This window comes from Heptranchias perlo, chromosome 18 (assembly GCF_035084215.1).
Source record: "Heptranchias perlo isolate sHepPer1 chromosome 18, sHepPer1.hap1, whole genome shotgun sequence".
Taxonomy (NCBI): domain Eukaryota; kingdom Metazoa; phylum Chordata; class Chondrichthyes; order Hexanchiformes; family Hexanchidae; genus Heptranchias; species Heptranchias perlo.
In genome coordinates this window covers 28,605,867-28,630,763 of record NC_090342.1, presented here as the reverse complement: position 1 = coordinate 28,630,763, position 24,897 = coordinate 28,605,867, and the positions used below count along the sequence as shown (strand labels likewise).

Sequence of the window (24,897 nt, the reverse complement as noted above, 5' to 3'; positions counted from 1 at the left end):
GTGGGAGAGTTGACTATGGATAGCTCTGGAAGATTGAATTTGAGGTGCAGCAGCGCCACCTAGTCAAAAGGATTGAAAGGCAAGTATAGTGGTAAGTATACATACCTTACAATTGAAAATAATACTCAAGCTGACGAAAGTGCAACAAATTCATGACATGTAATTTGTGGCACAATACTGTTAGATGTAGACAAATACAGAAACAGAGACAATGTTACAAAGTCAAGTCAAGAATTCTGTTGATGTTGATTTTTTTTTTAAAACAAAAGAATTTATCCAATCTTGAATTGGGCATTTCACAGATTGCTTAAATTTAGTTGTAGCAGCATGAAGTGTATAAACAAAAGATAGTGCCTCAGCATTCAGACAATTTGACTGACATTTGAGCTACATGAGTTCTATATAAAATAGCCTTCAATCATCTATTCCATGGTAAATTCAGTGTTCCCGGATCGTGACCTGTATTCAGATTACATACTTCCCCCCCCCCCCCCCCAATTTCTTTGATGGTTTTCCCTGTAGATCAACATAAACAAAACAATGCAATGTGATATTTTGCTGAATTTGTTATTTTAAAAATACAACAATTACACCTACCTGAGATTGGGGTACCTTATTAACACACAGGTGCCTCATCTACGATATATTGAAAGTTGCTAGTTTAGTGGCGCCAGATTACATTTCCAATGAGGGTGCATGTATCTATTGGTTTGGTTTTACAAATCCTGTAATATCCCAGTCTTAAAATCCACACAAACTATTAAAGGGCTATTAACAGGATATCAGGACATACGTTCTCTATCTCAATTCCCTGTAGACTACCAGCTTCCCCTATTTTCTTCCTATCTGTGTGTGTGTAGGTCACATTTCCTGTAAAATACAGGAATTCAAGTAGATATGGAACATTACAATTGCCACATTTTTCCTTGTATGTAAGTGGATTTTGTATGCATAAATTTGCATCAAATGGTCTAAAAAAACAAATAAATGGAGAAAAATGAGGTCTTTTGTAAAGTCTGCACATAATCAGATTTTTCATCCATCTGATTTGCAGGTCAATAAAAATGTTGGAGGGCTGCAAGGTTTATTTTCTTCCACTTTAATTTAGTCAATGATTGTCCTGATGTTTTGTTCTACAGAGACTGCACTATCAGTTTTAAATGTCTCATTTGGACAAATGCAACAAAAAATGGATGATAGTTGGTAGGAAGAGGGTCAGGGGAGAAAGAAGAAATTGGGGAAACTGAGATAATATAAATGTTGTCCAAGAATATGATCAATATGAAAAGTAGCCTTTTCCTTCCATGTAAGTGAATTTTTCATAGCTTCCACTTATAGTAATAGGGTCCTTCCACATAAAATTTCAAATGTACACTTTTTGGAAAACTGTCCAACCATTACGACATGAAAATGCTTCTCTGCAAGTAACAGATTCAAGTAATATTTAAGCCATTCTTTCCAAAATAATAAAACAAAAAATTATTTTTATAAATGAAAAGTAATAAATGCAGATTACATTACTCAGTGTACATATCTCCAAATGGAGATATTAAAACGTAACTAGTAACTGAATATTTCTCAGCCATCTCATAAGACGCCATTCTCCTTTATTTAAGGCCATTGGATTGTCATATCTTTCCTGCCACTAACTTTATGGAGTAGTCCCCACTGTCATCCCATTTCATGCAAAGAATACTATGCAAAAACAGTATTCTCATCAAAGCAAATGCAACTGATGTCACACAAAGGCAAGATCTACACTCAAACTGTAAGTTCTCAATTAAATCACTGAACTAAATTTCTCAGCTGAAGTCATGGCAAAGTAAGTCAGCAGTGAAGCAACTGCTAGCTGAGAAACAGTCAGAATAGAATAGTGAAGAGCCCACAAAGTAATAAAATGAATGGAAGGGCTTCTCCACTTACTTCCCACACCCAACCTAAAAACAATACTTGCTAGTTAAACAAAAAAACCAAAAGAAACTCACGATCTATGGCAATTTTCTCTGTTCCATCCAGAGGGTTGATAATTCCTGGAATTGGTTCTCCAAATGAGAAATGATCTATTCGGTGTGAAAAATTGTACACTAAAAACAAATACGGAAACTTGTTACCCAGTCTGGTGAGTCTGTCCTTTAGAGTAATATAATAAGCAACTTTTCAAAAATCTGTTACTTTTGCTTTTCATATACAATTTGTTCTTCAAAAATCTACCCTTAAAGTAAAACAGATCTAGGAGAAAGCAAAACATTTAGAGCAGTAAGAGAAAACAATTTTCTTAGACTTCAAAATAAATAGAGCAGTTATCGTCATTTCTCTCCCTACTTATCCCCAACATAACACCAGTGCACAAAGAATTTTTAAAAAATCCTGGTCAAAATTAAACGTGAAAAATTAATTTTGGTATGTAGCAAGTTTAATTACAATTTTAAACCTTAAAAAGATGTGCTTGTGGAGCAGAGCATTTGGAAAGTACAAGCAGTATTTAGGCTAAAGAGCACATCTATGTGGTTAAAAACATTACCTCCATAACATTTTCCTGGTTTTCCATTAAATACAATTACATTTTACATAACATGTAGCTTCAAATCTTGTACATTGTAGAAGTAAAATAAGGCAAAGATAAAGCAAGACTTCCCTTTACACCATTCAGATTAGCAAAATTATAATATGTAGTACGCTAAAAGCAGCCTACAATAGCAACTACAACATATAACGTGAATAACTCTTATTTTCGTTTAGATTTTTGCTATAAATGGATGCCTGCTGACTTAGCTGTGATGCTGCCCCTGATGAATAGTCCAACAATGCTCACTTTCTAGGCTCATGAAAAATAATCACTTTAATGAGTTACCGGGGACAGCCAGCAGCTGTGCAACCACACCCAGCATGATTCTGCCTTCACAAGCAGAAAGAAAGACTTGCATTTATATAGCACCTTTCACGACCTCATGACCTCCTAAAGCACTTTACAGCCAATGAAGTACTTTTTGAAATGTAGTCACTGTTGTAATGTAGGAAATATAGCAGCCAATATGTGCACAGAAAGATCCCACAAACAACAATGTGTTAATGACCAGATAATCTGTTTCAGTGATGTTGGTTGAGGGATAAATATTGGTCTGGACACCGGGGAGAACTCCCCTGCTCTTCTTCAAATAGTGCCATAGGATCTTTTACTTCCACCTGAGGGGACAAACGGCACCTGGGTTTAATGTCTCATCCAAAAGATGGCACCTCCGACAGTGCAGCACTCCCTCAGTACTGCACTGGAGTGTCAGCCTAGATTTTTGTGCTCAAATCTCTGGAGTGGGAATTGAACCCACAAGCTTCAAATTCAGAAGCGAGTGTGCTACTAACTGAGCCACAGCTGAAAGGAGCAAACTAATCCCAGTATCTAGCAGTCCAATTATATATGTCTTTAATAAACATTGTCCAATTTTCTCTGAATTATGTAAACCCATCTACAACATATTGATTAGAATCTGTCAGCACTTACCATCATGACTAACGAGAGCTGCCATATGTGCATGACCTCGAGGGTGAGGAATAGCCCTAAAAGTGTAGAGAAAATGTCCATTACAAATTATTAAGATGAAAGAACTTTTAAGGCACAACTACTTATCTATCACGTACAGTTCCTCAAGATCCAGCTCCTTTACCATTGTACTGTGTAAAAACCCATCAAAGTATTAATACAGTTATTGATAGAACTACTAGCCAAGATAATCTGAAAAAAGGATTCACTGTTCTTTTACCATGCACACTACAAATTTTACCTAATCAGGGCAAATGTAAACACTCTCTGGACATAGGTGCAAGGGCTCATCTATCAGAATAATCTGAAACACAGAAGTCATAAATATCTAATGTAAAAAAGGTAAGAGAAAGCTAAAGCACACCAATATTCAAAAAGTTAGGGTTGAATGCAGAAATTGTAAATCAGTTAGCCTAACATTTGTAGTGAGGAAAAGGCTACAATGTTGGTGCATAATGTTTTACAAACAGCAGATGGCATGCTAGATGTAATAAGCAATTCCCCAGACAGCGAGCAGAATGGTTTGTTTTACTTCCCATTCACATGGGTAATAGAAAAAAATAGAATTATCACTAGATGCTGAGAAGATTGAGTTTTTGTTTCAAAGACACTTGCCTATTGCCCGCTTCTTGAACAGAAGCCCAACCAGTCCCCCTCCTCCTCCTCCTCCTCCTCCTCCTCCTGGCTGAACTTGTTCTTAATTGAACAACTTCTCCTTTGACATCACTCATTTCCTCCAAATAAAAGGTGTCGCTATGGAAACATGGAATATTCTTTGTTCTAGACCTACTCAGGTCCCCTCCCTCACCTCCTTTTCCGGTACTTTGTTGACTGTATTGGTGCCGCTTCCTGCTCTAGCCCCGAACTGGAAAATTTAATCAACTTTGCTTCCAATTTCCACCCCTCCCTTGCCTTCACGTAGTCCATCTCTGACTCCTCCATTCCCTTCCTTGACTTCTCTATCTCCAATTCTGGGGATAGGCTGTCAACCAATATCTACTATAAGTGCACTGACTCTCTCAGCTACCTTGATTACACTTCCTCTCACCCCGCTTCCTGTAAAGACTCTATTCCATTCTCCCAGTTTCTCCGTATCATCTGTTCTGATGATGCCACCTTCCACACCAGTGCTTCCGATATGACTTCCTTTCCCCTCAACTATGGTTGACAGGGCTCTCGGCCGTGTCCATCCCATTGCCCGTACTTCTGCCCTCACCCCTTTCCCTCTTTAGACCAAGATATGATCCCCTTTGTCCTCACCTTCCACCCCACTAGCCTCCACATTCAACGGATAATTCTCCAACATCTCTAGCGCGATGCCACCACCAAACACATCTTCCCCTCCCAGCATTCCGAAGGGACTGTTCCTTCCGCGACACCCTGGTTCACTCTTTCATCACCCCCAACACCCGCTCTCCTTCCCACAGCACCTTCCCATGTAAGCGCAGGAGATGCAACACCTGCCCTTTCACCTCCTCCCTTCCAACCGTTCAGAGCCCCAAATACTCCTTCGATTTACTTGTACTTCTTTCAATTTAGTATATTGTATTCGCTGCTCACAATACAGTCTCCTCCACATTGGAGGCCAAATGCAGATTGGGTGATCGCTTTGCTGACCATGGCCTCCTACACTGTTCCAATGAAGCTAGAGGAACAGCACCTCATCTTTTGCTTAGACACTTTACAACCTTCCATCTCAACACTGATTTCAATAACATCAGATCATAACCACTGCTCTTATTTTTTTTTGGACAGCAGGTGCTGGTAATGGTTCTGCAGTTGCCATTTACAGCTCTAGACCCATCTTATGTTTCTTTTCCTGTCCCATTACGAACCCCTTTGCCTTGCAACATCATCCCTTTTGTCATTTAATCACTCCTGTCCTCCACCCAATCACAGAACTTCCCTTTTTGTCTTTCCTCCCCTTTTCTCTCTCTACCCGCACCTCCACCACATTCTTTCCTGGCCTGTACTTGTTTAAAAAGTGTTAAATCTTTACTTCTTCCAGTTCTGACGAAAGGTCATCGAACTGAAACATTGGGGTCAATTTTCGGATGGCCGAGCGGTTGCGTTTGTGGCCGGGGCCTCCTAACATTGGGGATTCCCGGAGCGGGTCCGGAGTCCGGCTCCAACCCGCCCACTTCCGGGCTCCCCAAAGATGCGAATCAGTGCGCGCGCAGCCCCCGCATGCGGGACTCCCACCGGCAATCAAAGCCAGCGGGATCCCACTTAAGATCATTATTCTAGGTACTTGAGGTCGTTTACAGACCTCATTAGTTGGAGATTTTAGGAGGATTTGGATTTTGGACTACACAGAGCGTGTTTCCCATGCTGGGGGAAACACTCCCTGTTTAAACAGACGTGTTACAGCCAGCAGCCAGTGGCAGCTGCAAAGGTCCATTTAACAGGTGCAGGGTAAACCCTCATTCATTGCAAGGGTGTTCATGGAAAACCTCATGAAAGGGCATTATTGCACAAGCCAGTCAAGAATGGCCAAGACGTGGCAGTAGTGGTGACAATATAATATGTAATGTGAGTTGATCAGAAATCAAATATAAGTTAAAAACCATGACAAACCCTCAAACACCCTTGTGCATCCCCTTCATGCTCACGACACGTTTGCCTTAAGCTTCCTACTACACATACGTGATGCATGCCCTGTGGCTGCAGCACAGATAGTGGCAGATGGGGTGAGGCTGACTGTGAAACAGATGCATGAGAGGGTGAGTATGAGACAGAGCCATGAGATTGTATGAGGATTGGGTTGAGTGGTAGTGATGGGATGAGTACTGGAGGTGAGTAAGTGCAGGTAAGATGAGGATGAGGGTTCAGTGGGTGTGAGGAGTGATGTGATAGAGTAGTGTTGGCAGTGCAGAAGGAGATGTGGGGTGGGTGTGGTGATGTGGTAGACAGTGTAGGGGAATGAGTAAGTGTACTCACTTCGGCTGACCTACTTGGGTCATTGAAGCGCCTCCTGCACTGTATGCAGGTGCGTGATATGTTTGTGGCGCTGGCAATCTCCTCTGCCACCTTGAGCCAGGCCTTCATGGTGGCAGAGGCAGGCCACTTCCTCCCGTGCACCGGGGAGAAGATCTCTGTCCTCCCCCTCCTCCTCACCCCATCCAGTACGACCTGGAGTGAGGCATCATTAAACCTGGGAGCAGCCTTTCCCCTGGGCTGCTCCATGCTGTAATTTTGGCTCCTTTCTGCAGCATCAGTCAGTGGAGGACTGCCCCTTTAAATAGGGCTCCTCCAGCCCTATTTGCAGCCTATGATGCAGATGCGCAGTCCGCCCACTGCGCAGCTTTCCAGCGCGAAACCCGGAAGCCAAGGTAAGTGGCTTCAATTTACTTACGATCGCGTGTGGAACCCACCGATTTTACTGGACGGGTTACCCACGTGCCCAGTCGACCCCCCGTTGGCAACCCGCCTCCCTCCTAACATCAAGCCCATTAACTCTGCTTCCCTCTCCACAGATGCTGCCTGACCTGCTGAGTATTTCCAGCATTTTCTGTTTTTATTTCAGATTTCCAGCATCCGCAGTATTTTGCTTTTGATTTAGGAGGTATAGTTAATTCTTTAGAAGACCAAAGGAAACTGCAAAGGCATATTTGTAAGATGGGTGAATGGGCTAAAGAGTGGCAGATGGAATTCAATGTTAATAAGCGTGAGGAATTATAATGTGGTTAAAAAAAACAGCAGTAATTATACTCAATGGGAAAACAGGGAGTTTTGAGCATAGGTAAACAGGACATTCAAAACAACACCTCAGGTTGATAAGGCTGTTAAAAAAAAAGCTAATATAATTCAAGGTTTTATCACAAGGTAATGATGAGCCTATATATTCCTAATAAGACCTCAGAATACTGCGTGTAGTATTGGCCTCCACACTATATGAAGGATACTGAGGCTTTATAGAGGATAAAACGGAGATTCACTAGGATGCTGCCCAGTATGAGGAAATATAAATACAAAGAAGAACTTGAAAAATTCAAACATTTTTCATTAGAGCAATGCACATTAAGGGGTGATATGATAGAAGTATTTAAAATTATGAATGGATGGGACAGGATAGATAGAAACAAACGGTTTCCAGTAGTTGAAGGAGTCTAGAATGAGGCAATATAGATACAAAATTAAAATAAGAGATTTAGAACAGAGAGCAAAAGAAACTTCCTTGCACGCAGTTGTGAGGCTTTGGAATTCACATCTAGGGTTTATGCAGAAACAACAGCAACATTTAGGATTAGATTGGATGGGCGGTTGAAGGAGAAGGACATGAAGGGATATGGGAACAAGGCGGGTAAACGTGATTAGGACTATTTGCTTGCATGGAAGGTAAACACCAAAACGATGGGCTGGGCCAAGTGGCTACTGAAGTGGAGTCACTCAGGATATTTAAGCAATAATTAGAAAACACGGAGGAAAAATATTAGAAAGGATATGGGGAAAAAGAGGAAAATGAGATTAAGAATTGATAGCTCCGATGTGGAGCTATCAATTGGCCAATGGCATTCTTTGTTGTTGAAACTTCTATGATTTGGCCTATCAAGCTAATTGTTTTCAATCAATGCACTGTCACACATTTCTACCTTATTTAATCTCCCAAAAGAGGTGATTAAATCAGACATAAAACTTCCCAAAGAGAAGTTCTAAAATTTCTGCCTGATGACGTCAAGTTACCCATCAAGAACAGTCTAATGTACATAGAATTACACAGAATCTATGGCACAAAAACAGGCTATTCGGCAAGTGTTTATACTCCACATGAGCCTCCTCCCACTCTAATTATCTCTTCCCACCTTACCCCCATATCTCTTTTTTGCCTTTTCCTCATCTATTCATTATTCAGATCTTACCAATTGCATTCCAGAGACGAGGAAGCTAACCTCCAGCATTCTTTTATAAATATCAGCAAGAAAGAAATTAAGAGTTAAAATCAATTGCTTTGGTCCAATTCTCACCAACCCTACCCAACAAAAATATATGACACGAGGGAGAAACTTAATGGGGTAGAAATTCAATAACATTGTGCCCATTTTACAGGCTTAAATCGGGTGCAACAATGACAAATTTAGCAGTGGGAAGACATGTGCATGTGTCCGGGCCACTGCTAAATTCAGCATGGCCTTTTTATTCCAGGCACAAATAGTGGCCCCCTGAAATGAGGCTCCTGCGCCAAATTCTTGACCAGTTTGCGAAACTGATTAAAAGTGGTCAGAGCTTGCTTGCCGCAAGTTCCAACTACTTTTTCAGGCTCGATAGCGGCTTGCCCAGAGGACCTTAAAGGAGCAGGAGTGCTCCACCTGCCTTCACATCAAGACTGCGGACACTGCTGGCCCACACTCATCCTCCTCCCAATCGAAACTGATTCTGCCTCAAACTTTTTGTGCAAAATTGTCAACAAATTGTACAAAAGGGAAAAAAAACTGATCATTTACAAGATTGCTGTTAGTGAATCTTGCTGTGCAAATTCGCTGCTACACTGGCCTACAAAGCAATTAAGGCATTTCAATGTAATTCACTATATGTGGAGAGTTCTCAGATTTCTGAAATATTTTAAAACCCTATAAGTGCCCCCTTCACTGCAATTTGTGACATGTATAAATACAAAGAACTGGAGATAAGACATCTCACTTAGGTTAGGATTCTGAACAGTACATGCTACAGCTCCAAGAGAAAGAACCTCCCAAAATACCAAAAGTTTGCACATATATGCCCTAATTCAACAACATGCACTATTACGTACAAAAATTTTAGAATTAAATCACTTGTTTACAAAGGAAAATACAGATACAAATGCACCCTATATGGTATATATAGCATTTTCTATCCCTTTAGATTATTTGCATCATATTATCCGGAGTAACGCTTTGCTATCGTTTCCACTTTTTGGTCTTAGAAACTTGTTAGGAAGTTGCTGAGCAAAGCCAGTTATTATCCCAATTGCGCCAGATTAAATCGACAAGTCTTGTGAAGCCTCCCTTTGAAACTTCCTGGTGACAGCTCAAAAGCAGAAAAGGCAGAAGCCAGGAACAGGTCTCCTGCCCATACTTTCAGCCATAGGCGCAGTGTGATATGCGAGACAAAAAAAAAGGAAGAATTTATTTTCAAGAGTTTGGGGAAAATGCAAAAAACTCCAAAAAGTGTTATTAAATCTGCACATGCTCACTTTCTAACTATTGCATAAATTAAGTTTCTATTCAATTATGTAGTCCAAATATATTCGGTATAATACATCCAGTGTCTTTGCAAATCCTATATTAAGCAAAAACTTTAGCTGAAAGATCCATATATTGTGATGTTAAGTGCTAATCTTAAACTAACTTATGCACCTTCTTTTCAATCTGCATCTTAATTAGTAAATGATGCTATACCAACACTCAATCCAGCCACTGAGTTGCTTGTAGTCCAACATCACGAAACTCAAAGTTTAACTTTTTTTACTTTTAAGAATTTATATCTTCCAATGGAAATCAACTGGTCAAACTGGGCCATTTGTTTCATAAAGAAAGGGTTAATAGTATGAAGAATGCACATACTTGCCCACAGTTATGTGAAAATTTCCTGCAACTTTGTTGACATACAAGTGTCCATGTATCCTGCAGGCATCATGTGGTTGAGATAATCTGTCTTCCCTGCAAAAATAAGAAAAAATAATTTTTGTTGCAGTCAGAGAAACATTAAAATTTATCTTATCATCAGACAAAAAGCAGATATATACCAACTGTTTTATAGACACTTTTGTATCTACAGAATTTGAAGTCTTCTAATGAATACTGCTTCTTTTATTTTTCTTAAATTATCCAATTATCTTTGGCATTCGTTTCTGTTCTTTTTAACTAGTAAGGGCTGTGTGGCACACACTCTTTTCATCTCCAGGTCCTGATTTCATATTCAGCACAGATTGATGGGTTAACAGTCACCTCTCTCAGAGCTGCAAGTTATTAAATTTGTGGCAGTCACAACCCACCTAGTTGGGCACAAATCCATAGCACAACAACTAACTGATTTAACACTAATCAACAGTCACGCTGAGAGGAGATTATAAGAGCAGTTGGTTGTGGGAACTGGAAGTGTTACACTGTTGTTGTGCTAAGATATGCAAAGTCATGCGTGTCAATCTGTAATCTCTTGTTAAATCCCATTAAGTCTAACCTTTTTGTAACTAAAATCTACATAACCATATAATCAGCTATTTAAAGCACCTATACATGCTGAGTATCAAAGATTAATCTCAATCTACTGGCCAGTTATAATAACTGTTTACACTATTGGCCAAATTAACAATTATAACAGAATTCCACTGTAAATAGAATATGTATTAGGAGCTTCTTGGTAGTTTATAGACATGCCCATATAACTCAAAGACAGCTGAGAACAGTTTATTTAATTGCTGAGAAAAAATTATTTAAGTTGTTGTCCAAGTCCAATTTTTATTATCTGGAGTAATTTAATATTGTTTAATTCGGAGGTACTCACTAACGTTTGTTCGAGAGCCGCAATTCCAGGCAGCAACTTGTTGGGGCGGCCACTCTCACAACCCGCCCATTAAGCAACTTCATTGCTTACTTTTAATTATAGAATCTGAGCCACATACACTCACTTAAGAAAGAAAACCATCAAATTGTGAACATAGTGTTTACTTAGCTTTGGATACAGTGCAATCTGAACTAGATTAGTATTTGGTTCCATAAATTAGTGGTGCATCAGTTATGCAAGTCTCAACAGCCCTGCACCATTAAGCTTCTCCATCCAAGTGCAATGGGAATGGATAAGGAATCTGCCTTCAATGAGATATACTTCAGCTATGGGCTCCTGACAGCAGCAGATTCCATAACATTTTTGATCCCTCAGCATTGTACACCTCTTCTCATTAGGAAGTAAGTACTGAAAACCTATGGAGCTGCTTTCTGCCTCGACAACCTCCTTTGGTATGCGATTCTAAAAACCGATCACCCTCTCAGTGAAGTATAGAAGTGTGAATGGTAAATTCAGCCTCTTTCAACCATATGCTCTTTGTAGGCATTTTATTCAAATATTGCAAAATGATAAGACCATTATATTGGCTAAATCAGATCATGTAAATTGCTATTAAATTGTTCGCACCATTCTATTGGCTGGTATATGATATTAAGGGCTGACTGGCCAACAGAAAGGTCTCCAATACTTTGTGCAGTTTTTTTTTGCGTGTTTAGGTGCTGATCTACAGTGGGATTGGGTATTGCAGCAGCAAGCAGTGGGATCAACCTCTACAGCTGTAGTTGGGAAGGGACGGAGGTCAGCTGCAGTGTTTGGGGCATAATTGAGATCAATATTTCCTGCCCCACCTCCTCGTCTTGCAATGCTGGAAAATTTAATGAAACCACTTTCACATTGATATATGTCCTTTGTTTTTATTTTGGCTGATTACAGTCACAAAAGTCACAATTCAACAATCAAGTTTTTATGCTAGTTCCTATGTTGGCACACTTTACGCTCTATTGCATTCAGGACAGAATCTGTAACAGATTTACTCCAGAATAAATCCTGTAGTATAGTGAGGGTTCACTACCCAACTATTTCTGATTTTGTCATGATTACATACCTTGGTGGCAATGCAGTAGGGGAGCCTTTAAAAGCACTTTTGAATAAAAGATCTTGTAGAGAATGTTCCTCTTGCACTTTTCTGCGAATCTTTTGAAGTGTTCTAAAGAAACAATAGGAAAAATCGGAAATAATTTGCACATCTGCCGTGTGACAAACCAATGCCGTACTCTGATCAAAACATCAATGTTCCACTTGTAGAATTTACCAAACTCATCTTCCAATAGTTTCACAGTTCAGTAATTAACCTATTGAAATTATTGCAAATGTGTTCTGATGACCAATCAAATTAGGGTGCAATGCCCCAGAATAAGCTCTGCAGGTATAATTGGCATCAGCAAACAACTACTTTGGATTGTGACACTTCCCCACTTGGTGAATTGCCAATCTGACCAACAGGTGTCCTGGGAGCAATTCCCAAGGGGGAAAAACAAAGACTTTGAAAGTAGATAAATCACCAGGGCCGGATGAAACGTATCCCAGGCTGTTAAAAGAAGCATGGGAGGAAATAGCGGAGGCTCTGAGCATCGTTTTCCAATCCTCACTGGATACAGGCGTGGTGCTGGAGGATTGGACTGCCAACATTGTACCATTGTTTAAAAAGGGAGCGAGGGATAGACCGAGTAATTACAGGCCAGTCAGTCTAACCTTAGTGGTGAGCAAATTATTGGAATCAATTCTGAGGGACAGGATAAACAGTCACTTAAAAAGGCACGGAGTAATCAAGGATAGTCAGCATGGATTTGTTATGGGAAGGTCATGTCTGACTAACTTGATTGAACTTTTTGAGGAGGTAACAAGGAGGGTCAATGAGGGTAGTGCATTTGGTGTAGTCTACATGGATTTTAGCAAGGCTTTTGACAAGGTCCCACATGGCAGTCTGGTCAAAAGAAAGTACAAGCCCATGGGGTCAAAGGGAGAGTGGCAAGTTGGATCCAAAATTAGCTCAGTGGCAGGAAGCAAATGGTAATGGTCAACAGGTGATTTTGCGACTGGAAGGCTGTTTCCAGTGGGGTTCCGCAGGGCTCAGTACTAGGTCCTTTGCTTTTTGTGATATATATATTAATGATTTGGACTTAAATGTAGGGGGCATGATTAAGAAGCTTGCAGATGATTACAAAAATTAGCCTTGTGGTTGATAGTGAGGAGGAAAGCTCTAGCCTGCAGGAAGATATCAATCAGGTGGTCAGAAAAGTGGCAAATGGAATTCCATCTAGAGAAGTGTGAGGTAATGCATTTGGGGAGGGCAAACAAGGCAAGGGAGTACACAACAAATGGGAAGATAGTGAAAGGTGAAAAGGAAGTGAAGCACCTTGGAGTTCATGTCCACAGATCCCTGAAGGTATCAGGACAGGTAGATAAGGTGGTTAAGAAGGCATATGGAATACTTTCCTTTATTAGCAGAGGTATAGAATATAAGAGCAGGGAGGTTATGCTGGATCTGTATAGAACACTGTTTAGGCCACAGCTTTGAGTATTGTGTACAGTTCTGGTCACCACATTACTGGAAGGATATAATTGCACTAGAAAGGGTACAGAGGAGATTTCCAAGGATGTTGCCAGGACTGGAGAATTTTAGCTATGAGGAAAGATTGGATAGGCTGGGGTTGTTTTCTTTGGAACAGAGGAGGCTGAGGGTGATTTAATTGAGGTGTACAAAATTATGAGGGGCCTAGATAAAGTGGCTAGGAAGGACCTATTTCCCTTAGGAGAGGTCAATAACCAGGGGGCACAGATTTAAAGTGATTGGTAGAAGTATTAGAGGGGGGGCTGAGGAAAGATTTTTTCATCCAGAGGGCAGTGGGGGTCTGGAAGTCAATGCCTGAAAGAGTGGTAGAGGCAGAAACCCTCAACTCATTTTAAAAAGTACCTGGATGTGCACCTGAAATGTCATGACCTACAAGGCTACAGACCAAGTGCTGGAAAGTGGATGAGGCTGGGTGGCTCATTTTCGGCTGGCGTGGACACGATGGACTAAATGGCCTCCTTCTGTGCCGTAAATTTTCTACGATTCTATGACAACAAATGGATGTTGTCTTGTGCATCCTCTCAACGTGTCACTCAGTTATACACCAGCTATTGACAGGACCTGGGAGCAATTATTGCACACCTCCCAGAGGTTGTTGTGCAACAGAGGGAACGAAAGATATCGGCACACTTTAAATGGCAATCGTATTCCTTTAAAAATTGTTATAGTCACAGCTGCCAGCTTTTATCAAGTTCACATCCAGATTGAAGGCAAATTGGGGGTGGGGGATAAGGGAAAGGGTCATAGTTCAAGTTCTAATGTTTGCTTTGCTGCAGATGAAAATTTAACGAACATCTTAATGACAAACAGCGCCACATCATGAACACAGGAATAAATGGGCAAAAAATTTAGATACTTGGCTTATTTTAAAAATTAAATACTTGGTTTATTTTGGCAATCTCCATACAGCACTCAAAAACTGCATTTTCTGTTTCAAAACTAGGTGGGTGGTGCCTCTCTGCACATCCCTATCGACCAAGAGCTCCCAATAAACATATTTTAGGATCGTTAGCAGCGGTTACATCCTCTGCCATAAAAAGGAGATTTTAGGGCTCTCCTTTAATATGTAAAGCAGAGTAACAAAGAGAAATACAGCTGAGGGAGGCCCACCTAGCTCATCGTTCCATCGAAACCGACAATCCACAATCACAGCACCTAACTGCTTGTTAAATGACTTCAGAGATTTTCCCTCCACTATCCTCTCAGTTAAAGAAAAGAGAATTCACTATGATTTCTTCCCCTAATCTCTATTTGATGACCTTTGCTGAAAATGCAGTGTGTGGGTAACGAATGGTGACAGGATTAAACATGGTTGAATAGTTTGCTGACATTCATTGACCAGATTCTCTCTCAGTCATTTGATGAGATACCAGTGGGCAACTCGCATTTGATAAACCATACTCCTGCATGAGCCAGTGCCTTCGGAAGAGGAGAAAACAAGATTTGAAGAAAACTAAAAAGAAATAAGTAAACTATAATAGCAATGAGAAACTCAGAGGAGTGCCTATTTTAAATTATGCACCATGGCAGTGATTATCATTTTTGGCTTGTGGAAAAGTAAATACCCCTATATGTATACACACCTCTTCAAGCACATCATAGCATTAGATCTCATAGCTCATTTACAGTTACAAGTTAATGGCAAACTTCTTTTTTCAAAAATTGTTAGCTTCTTTTAAAACTTGTCTCAATTTCAAACGGGAAAACTACATGACTGAGTTTATATTTATGACACCAGTGGTAAAGTAGAATTTATAATAACAGGCCTTCAGCAAACACAATTAGAAGTCTACTTTCCATATTCTGGATCATTAATCTAAGTGGTTACAACACTGTCACTGCCTATATTGATTGATTCAAAATTATCATAGATAGAAGGGCATACTGATTTGCACTGCAAAATTTTACCTACTCTAACTTGAATTCAGCCTTTATAAAATTCTAGCAGAGAATCCCAAAATAATGGCAAAATAGTGGCTTATTATTGACCATTATTATTTATGGAGTTGGAGTATTTAAATTGTTCAAAAACGATTAGAAAACCTTCAAAAAGGTCTTGAGCCATTTGTTAGCATAATCACTATTATGAAAGAGACTGCTGTAGTGGTAGGGCAGGTAGCTTATATTACTAATGTTACCAGGAGTATTACTTCCAAGTAAAAATGACATAATAGTAAAATTTTAAAATCTGTAGAATTACAAATATTTTACTTTCAACTTCTATTGTTTTAGCTTTATTATAAGACATGAAAGGTAATTATGCTTGAATAATAAAATTAGGCAATATATTATCTATTATATATCTCAGATTATCCTCCAAGTCAGCAAATTCTTATCTTCTTGTGCCTATTGTTTTTATGAAACTCCTTAAGCATACAGAATAATCACGTATATCTTACCTTTGCCACATTCTTTGACGTGAAGATAATTGAAAAATAGTCTACAATTAAAAGAGACAGTAAGCTGTCAATTATTTAGAACTCAATAAAATCAGTAGGCAACTCAAAAAAAAACTGCTTTAATGTTTGTGATGTCAAGCTATATGTCATAAAACTGTCATTTCCTGTAAAGGAACAAAATAGTGTCACAGAAATAGGGACAGGGCATGCTGTTTATTAGGCAAGAGATTGCTTCATACATCTTATCCGCTCAAGAATGAGACATGGGATGCCATGTGGTACACCGCCCGTCTAGAGATAGGGTATGCTGTATATTGGGCGTGGCTAACATATCTTGGTGGCAGATTGGCAGATGAAGGCAGCCCTTGATGGAACCCTGGATTAGCATCCAGAGACAGAGCTAGTGGTGCACAGTGGTCTGACCACAGGGACCATCCATTGCAATTCAGAGCCCGTCAGACAGCGCACCCAACACAAGGAACTGTAATTGGCACAAGATGGCAAAGGTGCCAAGCATTGAGATTGCATGTCTCAGGCAGATTTCCACATAAAAATGTGGGCTTCTGAGGTGCAGGAGGGCCACCCATTATGGTGGCATACCTAAAGAGTGCATGGTCTTCGCGAGCAAACATAGGGCTCCTTCGCAAGGGACCTACCCCATTTTGGAATTTGTTTGAACCATTTTGCCACAGAAAGGAATAGGAATAGGAAAAAGAATTGCTTTGAAGAATTGTGTTCCAAAGCAAAGCATATTCACACAATTTTTAAAAAGGTATCAAGACAAAAGGTTGTTAAGATGCCAATGAACTAGGTTTTGAAGTTGTTTCCCCAAAGGCTATAATAATAAGCAATTAGCCTCTCTCCGTAATCGATAAAATACCTCAAACCCATTTGTGACAAGATCCCTGGTCTCAGGTGCTTGGAAAGTGTTGTCTGCCATAGGCCCTTCTCTCAGGCTACGAACACAAGATTAAAAAAGAGGCAGACACGTGCAGTCAGTCTGGTTTCTAAACGGAAAGCTGTAAGGACAAGTTTTCCAGGGTCAAAAAGGTTAGGATGCAGGAGTATAGTTATTTTGTTGAAGTCCAGCAAGATGACCTAATGATGTAGGGAAGTGCTGTGTGTATATTATTTTGCATTATTATGCAAAGACAAGCTGTACTGAGCGAATTAAATGAGGCGAATCATATTGCTCTGTATGAAATAAAGTAGCTTAACGATTTGTTTCTGTCCTCATCTTATCAAGTGTTTTTTCAGTCTGCTTTCAAAATCAAAAAGATTGCAGGGGTGCATGTGTGAAAGACATGAACAAGTGGGTCTTATTGTTGCATCCCTGGGATAGTTAGATGTTGTGGAGTATGGTCACACCCCTACATGAAAGACGCTCAGATTGTCTACGGGAGTGAATAGTATAGCTGCACCCAAGAGAATATCTAAGGCAAGACCCTATACTTGCAACCCCAACTAATAAACTGGAAACTAAAAGTACACTTCAGAACTTATATCATACCACTATTGTAACATAGAACAGGGTCTAAGTAACCATGCAAGATGTGTGTAGAACATTTTAAGCTGCTTAGCCGCTCACCTGAGAATCAATCCATCAAGCATTTTTAATTAGCAGAAATTGAAATCAGTTGATTGGTCACTACAATAATGCAAAATACACACACAGCACTTCGCTACATCATTAGGCCATCTTGCTGGACTTCAACAAAATAACTATACTTTGAACTATATTGACATTGGGTTTTACTTTACTGCATATTGTAGGGGTACAGGTTGCCATCCATATATTGCAGCATTCATAGAATTACAGAAAGGTTACAGCACAGAAGGAGGCCATTCGGCCCATCGAGTCCACGCCAGCTCTATGCAAGAGCAATCCAGCGAGTCGCACTCCCCCACCCTTTCCCCATAGCCCTGCAATTTTTTTTCCTTTCAAGGACTTATCCAGTTCCCCTTTGAAGGCAATGATTAAATCTACTTCCACCATCCCCTCGGGCAGTGCATTCCAGATCTTAACCACTTGCTGAGTAAAAAGGTTTTTCCTCATGTTAGCTTTGTTTTTTTTGCTAATCACCTTAAATCTATGTCCTCTGGTCCTTAACCCTTCCGCCAACGGGAACAGTTTCTCTCTATCTACTCTGTCTAGTCCCTTTACGATTTTGAATACCTCCATCAAATCTCCATGCAACCGTCTCTGTTCCAAAAAGAACAACCCCAGCTTCTCCAATCTATCCACGTAACTAAAGTCCCTCATCCCTGGAATCATTCTAGTAAATCTCTTCTGCACCCTTTCTAAGGCCTTCACATCTTTCCTGAAGTGCGGTCCCCAGAACTGGACAAAATACTCTAGTTGTGGCCGAACCAGTGTTTTATAAAGGTTCATCTTGACTTCCATACTTTTGTACTCTATGGGCTCGATATTGCCAGGGCTGCGGGGGGGGCTATTGGGCGCGTGGGTAATGCGCCTGGCGAAATCAGTCTGCCCCCCGCGCGATCGCAGCCTAATTGGATCCACTTACCTGGTCTTCCAGGTTCCCCGCTGCTGATCTGCGCGTCGGGCTGACTGCGCATGCGCAGTAAGCTCCGTCAGCTGGAGGAGCTCTATTTAAAGGGGCAGTCCTCCACTGACAGATGCTGCAACAAATAGGAAAAATTACAGCATGGAGCAGCCCAGGGGGAAGGCTGCTCCCAGTTTAATGATGCCTCACTCCAGGTATCATTAGATGGGGTGAGGAGGAGGGGGAGGAGAGAGATCTTCCCCCCCCCACCTGCACCACCAACATATCACCCACCTGCATACAGTGCAGGAGGCGCTTCAATGACCTAAGTAGGTCATTCCCCTACACTCCGTCTGCCACATCACTGTCCCCACCCCACATCTCCTTCTGCACTGCCAACACTACTCGGTCACATCACCCCTCACACCCACTCAAACCTCATCCTCATCTTACCTGCAATAACTCACCTCGCCAGTACTCATCCCACCACTACCACTCAACCCAATCCTCATACCTCTATCTCATACTCACCTTCTCATGCATCTCTTTCACGGTCAGCCTCACTCAACCTGCCACTACCCGTGCTGCAGCCACATATGTGCAGTAGGAAGCGTAAGGCAAACGTGTTGCGAGCATGAAGTGGATGCACAAGGGTGTTTGAGGGTTTGTCATGGTTTTTACTTCCATTTAATTTCTGACCAACTCACATTACATATTATATTGGCACCACTACTGCCACGTCTTTGCGAATCTTGTCTGGTTTGTGCAATAATGCCCTTTCCTGAGGATCACAATGAAGACCCACACCTGACGCCACCCATTATGTCACTGCAGAGTGGGTGTAGGTGTATTTGCAGGGCTCTTTTGTGCAGACGACAGACGTCGGCGATGTCCCCGGTGGCACCCTGGAAGGATGCGGAGAAGTTGTTGAGGGTAGTGGTGACTTTGACAGCGACAGGTAAGATGATGGTGCTCGGGCCAGCCGGGAGCAGCTCGGCATGAAGGAGGCTGCAGATGTCCACGACTACATGTCGAGTGACTCTGAGCCTCCGTGTGCACTGCTGCTTAGAGAGGTCCAGGAAGCTGAGCCTCGGTCTGTGGACCCTGTGGCGAGGGTAGTGCCCCCTGCGACGCATCTCTCTCTGCGGTTGCCCGCCCTCCTGCTGTGCAGGTGGATGTGTCACAGCACTGTGTTGTGGAGCTCCACGTGTCAGAGGTGGACGGCGTGGCCGGCGAGGCTGTTCGCCCTCCGAGGAGGTCATGACTGCAGCTACGGCGGCCCCCATCCGCAAGATGTACATCTGAGGGGGTCCGCAAGGTAGGTACATGTCTCTGGACGGGGTAAGTGTGCAAGTTGGTGAATTTGATTGTCAGGAGGAGGGTGGTGGAGGCCAAACTTTGTCCCAAGTGACAGAGTGGCCTCCTGCAATGAGTGAGGGTCTCCCCCCCCGAACCTGTCAAATTGACCTTTGCAGCTGCCAAAGGCCGATAGCTGCAACACATCCATTTCAACTGGGAGTGTTTCCCCCAGTATGGGAAACAGTCCCAGTTGTTTCTAAAATTCCACCCCTCCTGATATATTCCCTTAATCAGGTCTGTTAATGACCTGAAATAGCAAGGTAAATACTCTCAAGTGGCACCCCGCTGGCTTTAATTGCCTGCGGGAGTCCCACATGCGGGGGCTGCGCGCGCACGTCGGCACGTCTGTGGGGAACCCGGAAGTGGGCGGGTTGGAGCTGGGCTCCCGACCAGCTGCGGGATTCCTCGATTTTCGGAGCCCCCCCCCCCACCCCCCGTCAGGAACGCACCCGATAGCGGGTGCTAAAATGGAGCCCCCTGCCTCTATTTATAAAGCCCAGGATCCTGTATGCTTTTTTTAAAACCACTTTCTCAACCTGCCCTGCCACCTTCAACGATTTGTGCACATATACCCCCAGATCTCTCTGTTCCTGTACCCCTTTTAGTGTTGTGCCCTCTAGTTTATATTGCCTCTCCTCGTTCTTCCAACCGAAATGTATCACTTCGCATTTTTCTGCGTTAAATTTCATCTGCCACGTGTCTGCCCATGCCACCAGCCTGTCTATATCCTCTCGAAGTCTATCACTGTCCTCCTTACTGTTTGCTACCCTTCCTAGTTTTGTGTCATCTGCAAATTTTGAAATTGTGCCTTGTACATCCAAGTCCAAGTCATTAATATATATGAAGAAAAGCAGTGGTCCCAGCACTGACCCCTAGGGAACACCACTGTATACCTCCCTCCAGTCCGAAAAACAACCGTTCACCACTACTCTTTGTTTGCTGTCCCTTAGCCAATTCTGTATCCATGTTGCTACTGCCCCCTTTATTCCATGGGCCGCAATCTTGATAATTGTGCAGCAGTTTAGCAAAGCCCTTTTGAAAGTCCACATACACCACATCAACTCCATTGCCCTCATCTATCTGCTCTGTCATCTCATCAAAAAACTCTATCAGGTTAGTTAAACACGATTTGCCTTTAACAAATCTGTGCTGGCTTTCCCTAATCAATCCACCCTCGTCCAAGTGACCGTTAATTCTGTCCCGGATTATAGTTTCTAAAAATTTCCCCACCACTGAGGTTAAACTGACTGGCCAATAGTTGCTGGGTTTATCCTTACACCCTTTTTTGAACAAGGGTGTAACATTCGCAATTCTCCGATCCTCTGGCACCACCCCCATATCTACGGATGTTTAGAAGATTATGGCCAGTACTCCACAATTTCCACCCTTACTTCCCTCAGCAACCTAGGATGCATCCCATCCAGACCGGGTGACTTATCTACTTTAAGTATAGCTAGCCTTTCAAGTACCTTTTCTTTATCAATTTTTAGCCTATCCAATATCTCAACTCTATCATCCTTTACGGAGACTGTGGCAGCATCAGCTTCCTTGGTAAAGACAGATGCAAAGTACTCATTTAGTACCTCAGCCATCTGCATAAATTCAAATTCCAATTTTAAAAAAGGAGTAAATTGTTGTAACATATCTTTAAAACTAATGTCTGCAGCAATTCACCCATAGAAGGGGCTATATATTTTTTCCTCTGAGGCAAAAAGTGAAAAAGATTAAAGAAATCTCCTACTACATAGGGAATACTTTATAAGTCATTTTTTCCCCTCAGTGCACAGACCTGCCATCCCGAGACAGGATAGGAAGAGGCCCAATGACAAGAGCTGTCAATGAGTAGCTCCTCTGGAAGCCCAACACAATAGTATCCAAGTCAGTCCTCCTGGGAAAATTCAGAACAAGCTAAGTAGTGCGTCATGCTCTTAATACATTTAAACATCTATTTAAGTCTTCTTAGCAAAATCAGTATCACACATTACTGCAGCCTCAATTTTCCGACACTAATTCCATCCCAGTCACAGCATGATTGAGCTCAATGTCACTTTTAAACAGCAATATATTTATTTTGTATTTAAAAAAATCTTTAAAGCCCATACACACCATAAATAAAATTTTCGGTAACATAATTATGGGGTATTGCATTTTTATAAGCAAGTTTAAAGTATATACATTTAATCTTTCGGATTCTAAAAGGAATGTTACTTATGCCTGCCATTTATAACATCATAGAGACTATGTGAATAATTATGATCTTTAAATGGAAAATCTTTACCACAAACATTACCTCCGCTATAAAATTATTACAGATTTATTATGAACTTTACCCAAAGGATACAGAAATTTTAAGCAGCAACAAGTTTAATTATTGGGATCTAAAAGGTTCAAGAGCAAAATTGCAAACCTGTTAGCTATATTTTTAATATTGATAAACATACACTACAATTGTAATGAGATCTACTGAAGTTATTTTTGTAAATTTAAATTTTTATGTAGTAAAAAACAATTTTTTTTTAAAACCAGTTTCCAACAGTTTTTGGACACAATCCAAAAATTGCTAGAAAAATAACGGCACCCACCATTATTAGTGCAAAAACACAGCAATCTGTGGTGAGGAAGAGATACACCACGAGTTGTAAATTGCCACAAATTACTGGACGATTTGCGCTGCTCTGCCGTTAGCCTTGTAAAAACGGGAGCTCACCAACCACCTTCCCATGAGTTTCAAGAGATTTCTGGATTTGTGCCGTAAATACGAATGAATCTTGCCACAGACATTTAGGGCTGCTAATTCATGTCGTAAGGACCCTGTTAATGACTTGATTTATGGTCGTGACATGAAACTCAACCTTGGAGGCCCAGAAAGGGAATAATTGAAATTGTGGAGCCTCACTCCTGCAGGTAGTAAATTGTTCCTAGGGGTTTTTTCCCATTTAAAATTGTTTTTCTTACTTTTCCTTTGTCTCTTTTTCTCTCTCTCTCTCTCTCTCTCTCTTAATCCACTCTATTTCTTTCCCTCTCATTTCTCTTTCTGTATCTAAATTAATTCTAATTCACCATATTTCCTTTGTCATTCGCTCGATTTCTTTTTCTATCCTTAAATTTATTTGGTTAAGGAGATAGGCCATTGGGCTTGACAGTCACAAAGTCCCAGATGCCCTGTTGACCTCGCTGCGCCGTTATCAGCTCGCATTTCTAGCAATTTGCGGCGTAAAAATAATATGATCTGAAGGATGAGGTAAAAAATCCAGTTCATGCCGCTTGCTGTGAGATGCCCTGCTCCATCAATTTCTGGGCCAATGGGAATTTATTTCCATGCCAATAACTGGTGAGACTGCACTTAATAACCAGTATAATTGGCACAGACCAAATTAGTGCCTCTTGCTGTGAAAAAAGTTTTTTAAAAATTACTGGTTAGAAGGCAAAGTTGCAAAAAGTTTACCCTCAAAACAAAAATAATATGCCATTGGGTACAGTAGTGTAGTGGTTAGGTTACTGGACTAGTAATCCAGAGTCCTGGACTAATAATTTAGAGAAAGTGGCAGTTTCTTTAAAAAACTGGAAATAAAAAGCTGGTATCAATATCATAAAAAACGAACAGGTTGACTAACCTGCCGTATTTACCTGGCCTATATGGTACATGTCACTCCAGTCCCACACAAACATGACTGACTTCTGTGGCCTCATAAGGTGTATCAAACTGCTAGTTGTTCAAGAAGAAGGTCCATTACCACCTTCCCAAGGGCAACTAGAGATGGGCAATAAATGCTGGCCTTGCCAGCAATGCTCATATCCCGAGAATGAATAAAATATCACAAATTATATAATCTAATAAACAGTGCAATCAATATATATTTCCCAAGTGATTTTTTTTTTCAATTGGCTCTTTAAAAGAGCTTACATTCTTTTATGTGGAGATGCCGGTGATGGACTGGGGTGGACAAATGTACAGAGTCGTACAACACCAGGTTATAGTCCAACAGCTTTATTTGAAATCACAAGCTTTCGGAGCTTTGCTGGTTGTTCACCTGACGAAGGAGCAAAGCTCCGAAAACTTGTGATTTCAAATAAAGCTGTTGGACTATAATCTGGTGTTGTACGACTCCGTACATTCTTTTAAGCAGTGAAGTGGTCAAAACACATCAATCTTGCTCCCATCTTGAAGTACAACTTTAAACAACTATACGTACTGGTTCATATTTCAATCCTTCTGAAGCTGCCACCATAGTTTCAGCTAAGTCTAGGACATCTGCGCCAATATCTGTTTAAAAACAAAGGTTTTATTTCAGTTATTGTTTACACATACGCATGTTGTAATCAGACAAAAGCATTAACATCCATCACTATACATCCCTTTTTAAAATATAAATATTTGAAATAACTACACACAAATCAATTCTGTTCAGATGATTAGCAATATCAAAGGATGGATAGAGTGTTTTCTGAACCAACCAAGTCCATACTTTAATCAGAAATAGTTATAACCGAGCAGGATTTTGTAACATACTCTCAGTACAAATGTCCCCAACACCGCAGGTTTGTTTCTACATTGTTAAAAGGTTCTAGTGTTCATTTTTGGAAAATTTCTAAAAGTCAAAATTAGGATTTCTACAGTTCATTGCCAAATAGGTATTGTGTACAATGATGGGGGGGTTCTTAGGAACGTTGGAATTGCTATTAATGGGAGAGATGTGGCTATTGAGGGATTTGAAAACAAGGATGAGAATTTGAAAAATCGAGGCGTTCCCAGACCGGGAGCCAATGTAGGTCAGTGAGTACAGGGGTGATGGGTGAATGGGACTTGGTGCGAATTAGGTTACGGTCGGCAGAGATTTGGATGAGCTCAAATTTATGCAGGGTGGAAGATCGGAGGCCAGGAGAGCATTGGAAAAGTCAAGTCTAGAGGTAACAAAGGCATGGATGAGGGTTTCAGCAGCAGATGAGCTGAGGCAAGAGCGGAGACGGGCAATGTTATGGAGG

The 24,897-nt window shown here is 41.1% G+C and overlaps 1 protein-coding gene across 2 annotated transcripts in view; it reads right to left on the bottom strand.

Annotated features, from left to right (window-relative positions):
- The window catches only part of ergic2 (ERGIC and golgi 2), a 68,681-nt gene that overhangs the window by 29,022 nt on the left and 14,762 nt on the right, over positions 1-24,897 (bottom strand). For both annotated transcript variants that reach the window (XM_067999587.1, XM_067999588.1), the window contains exons 5-10: positions 24,108-24,178; positions 16,049-16,089; positions 12,123-12,224; positions 10,078-10,173; positions 3,497-3,552; positions 1,986-2,084 (exon numbers count right to left, since the gene is read on the bottom strand). In XM_067999587.1, the coding sequence (XP_067855688.1) occupies positions 1,986-2,084; positions 3,497-3,552; positions 10,078-10,173; positions 12,123-12,224; positions 16,049-16,089; positions 24,108-24,178 (465 nt within the window). The remainder of the gene's footprint in view (positions 1-1,985; positions 2,085-3,496; positions 3,553-10,077; positions 10,174-12,122; positions 12,225-16,048; positions 16,090-24,107; positions 24,179-24,897) is intronic.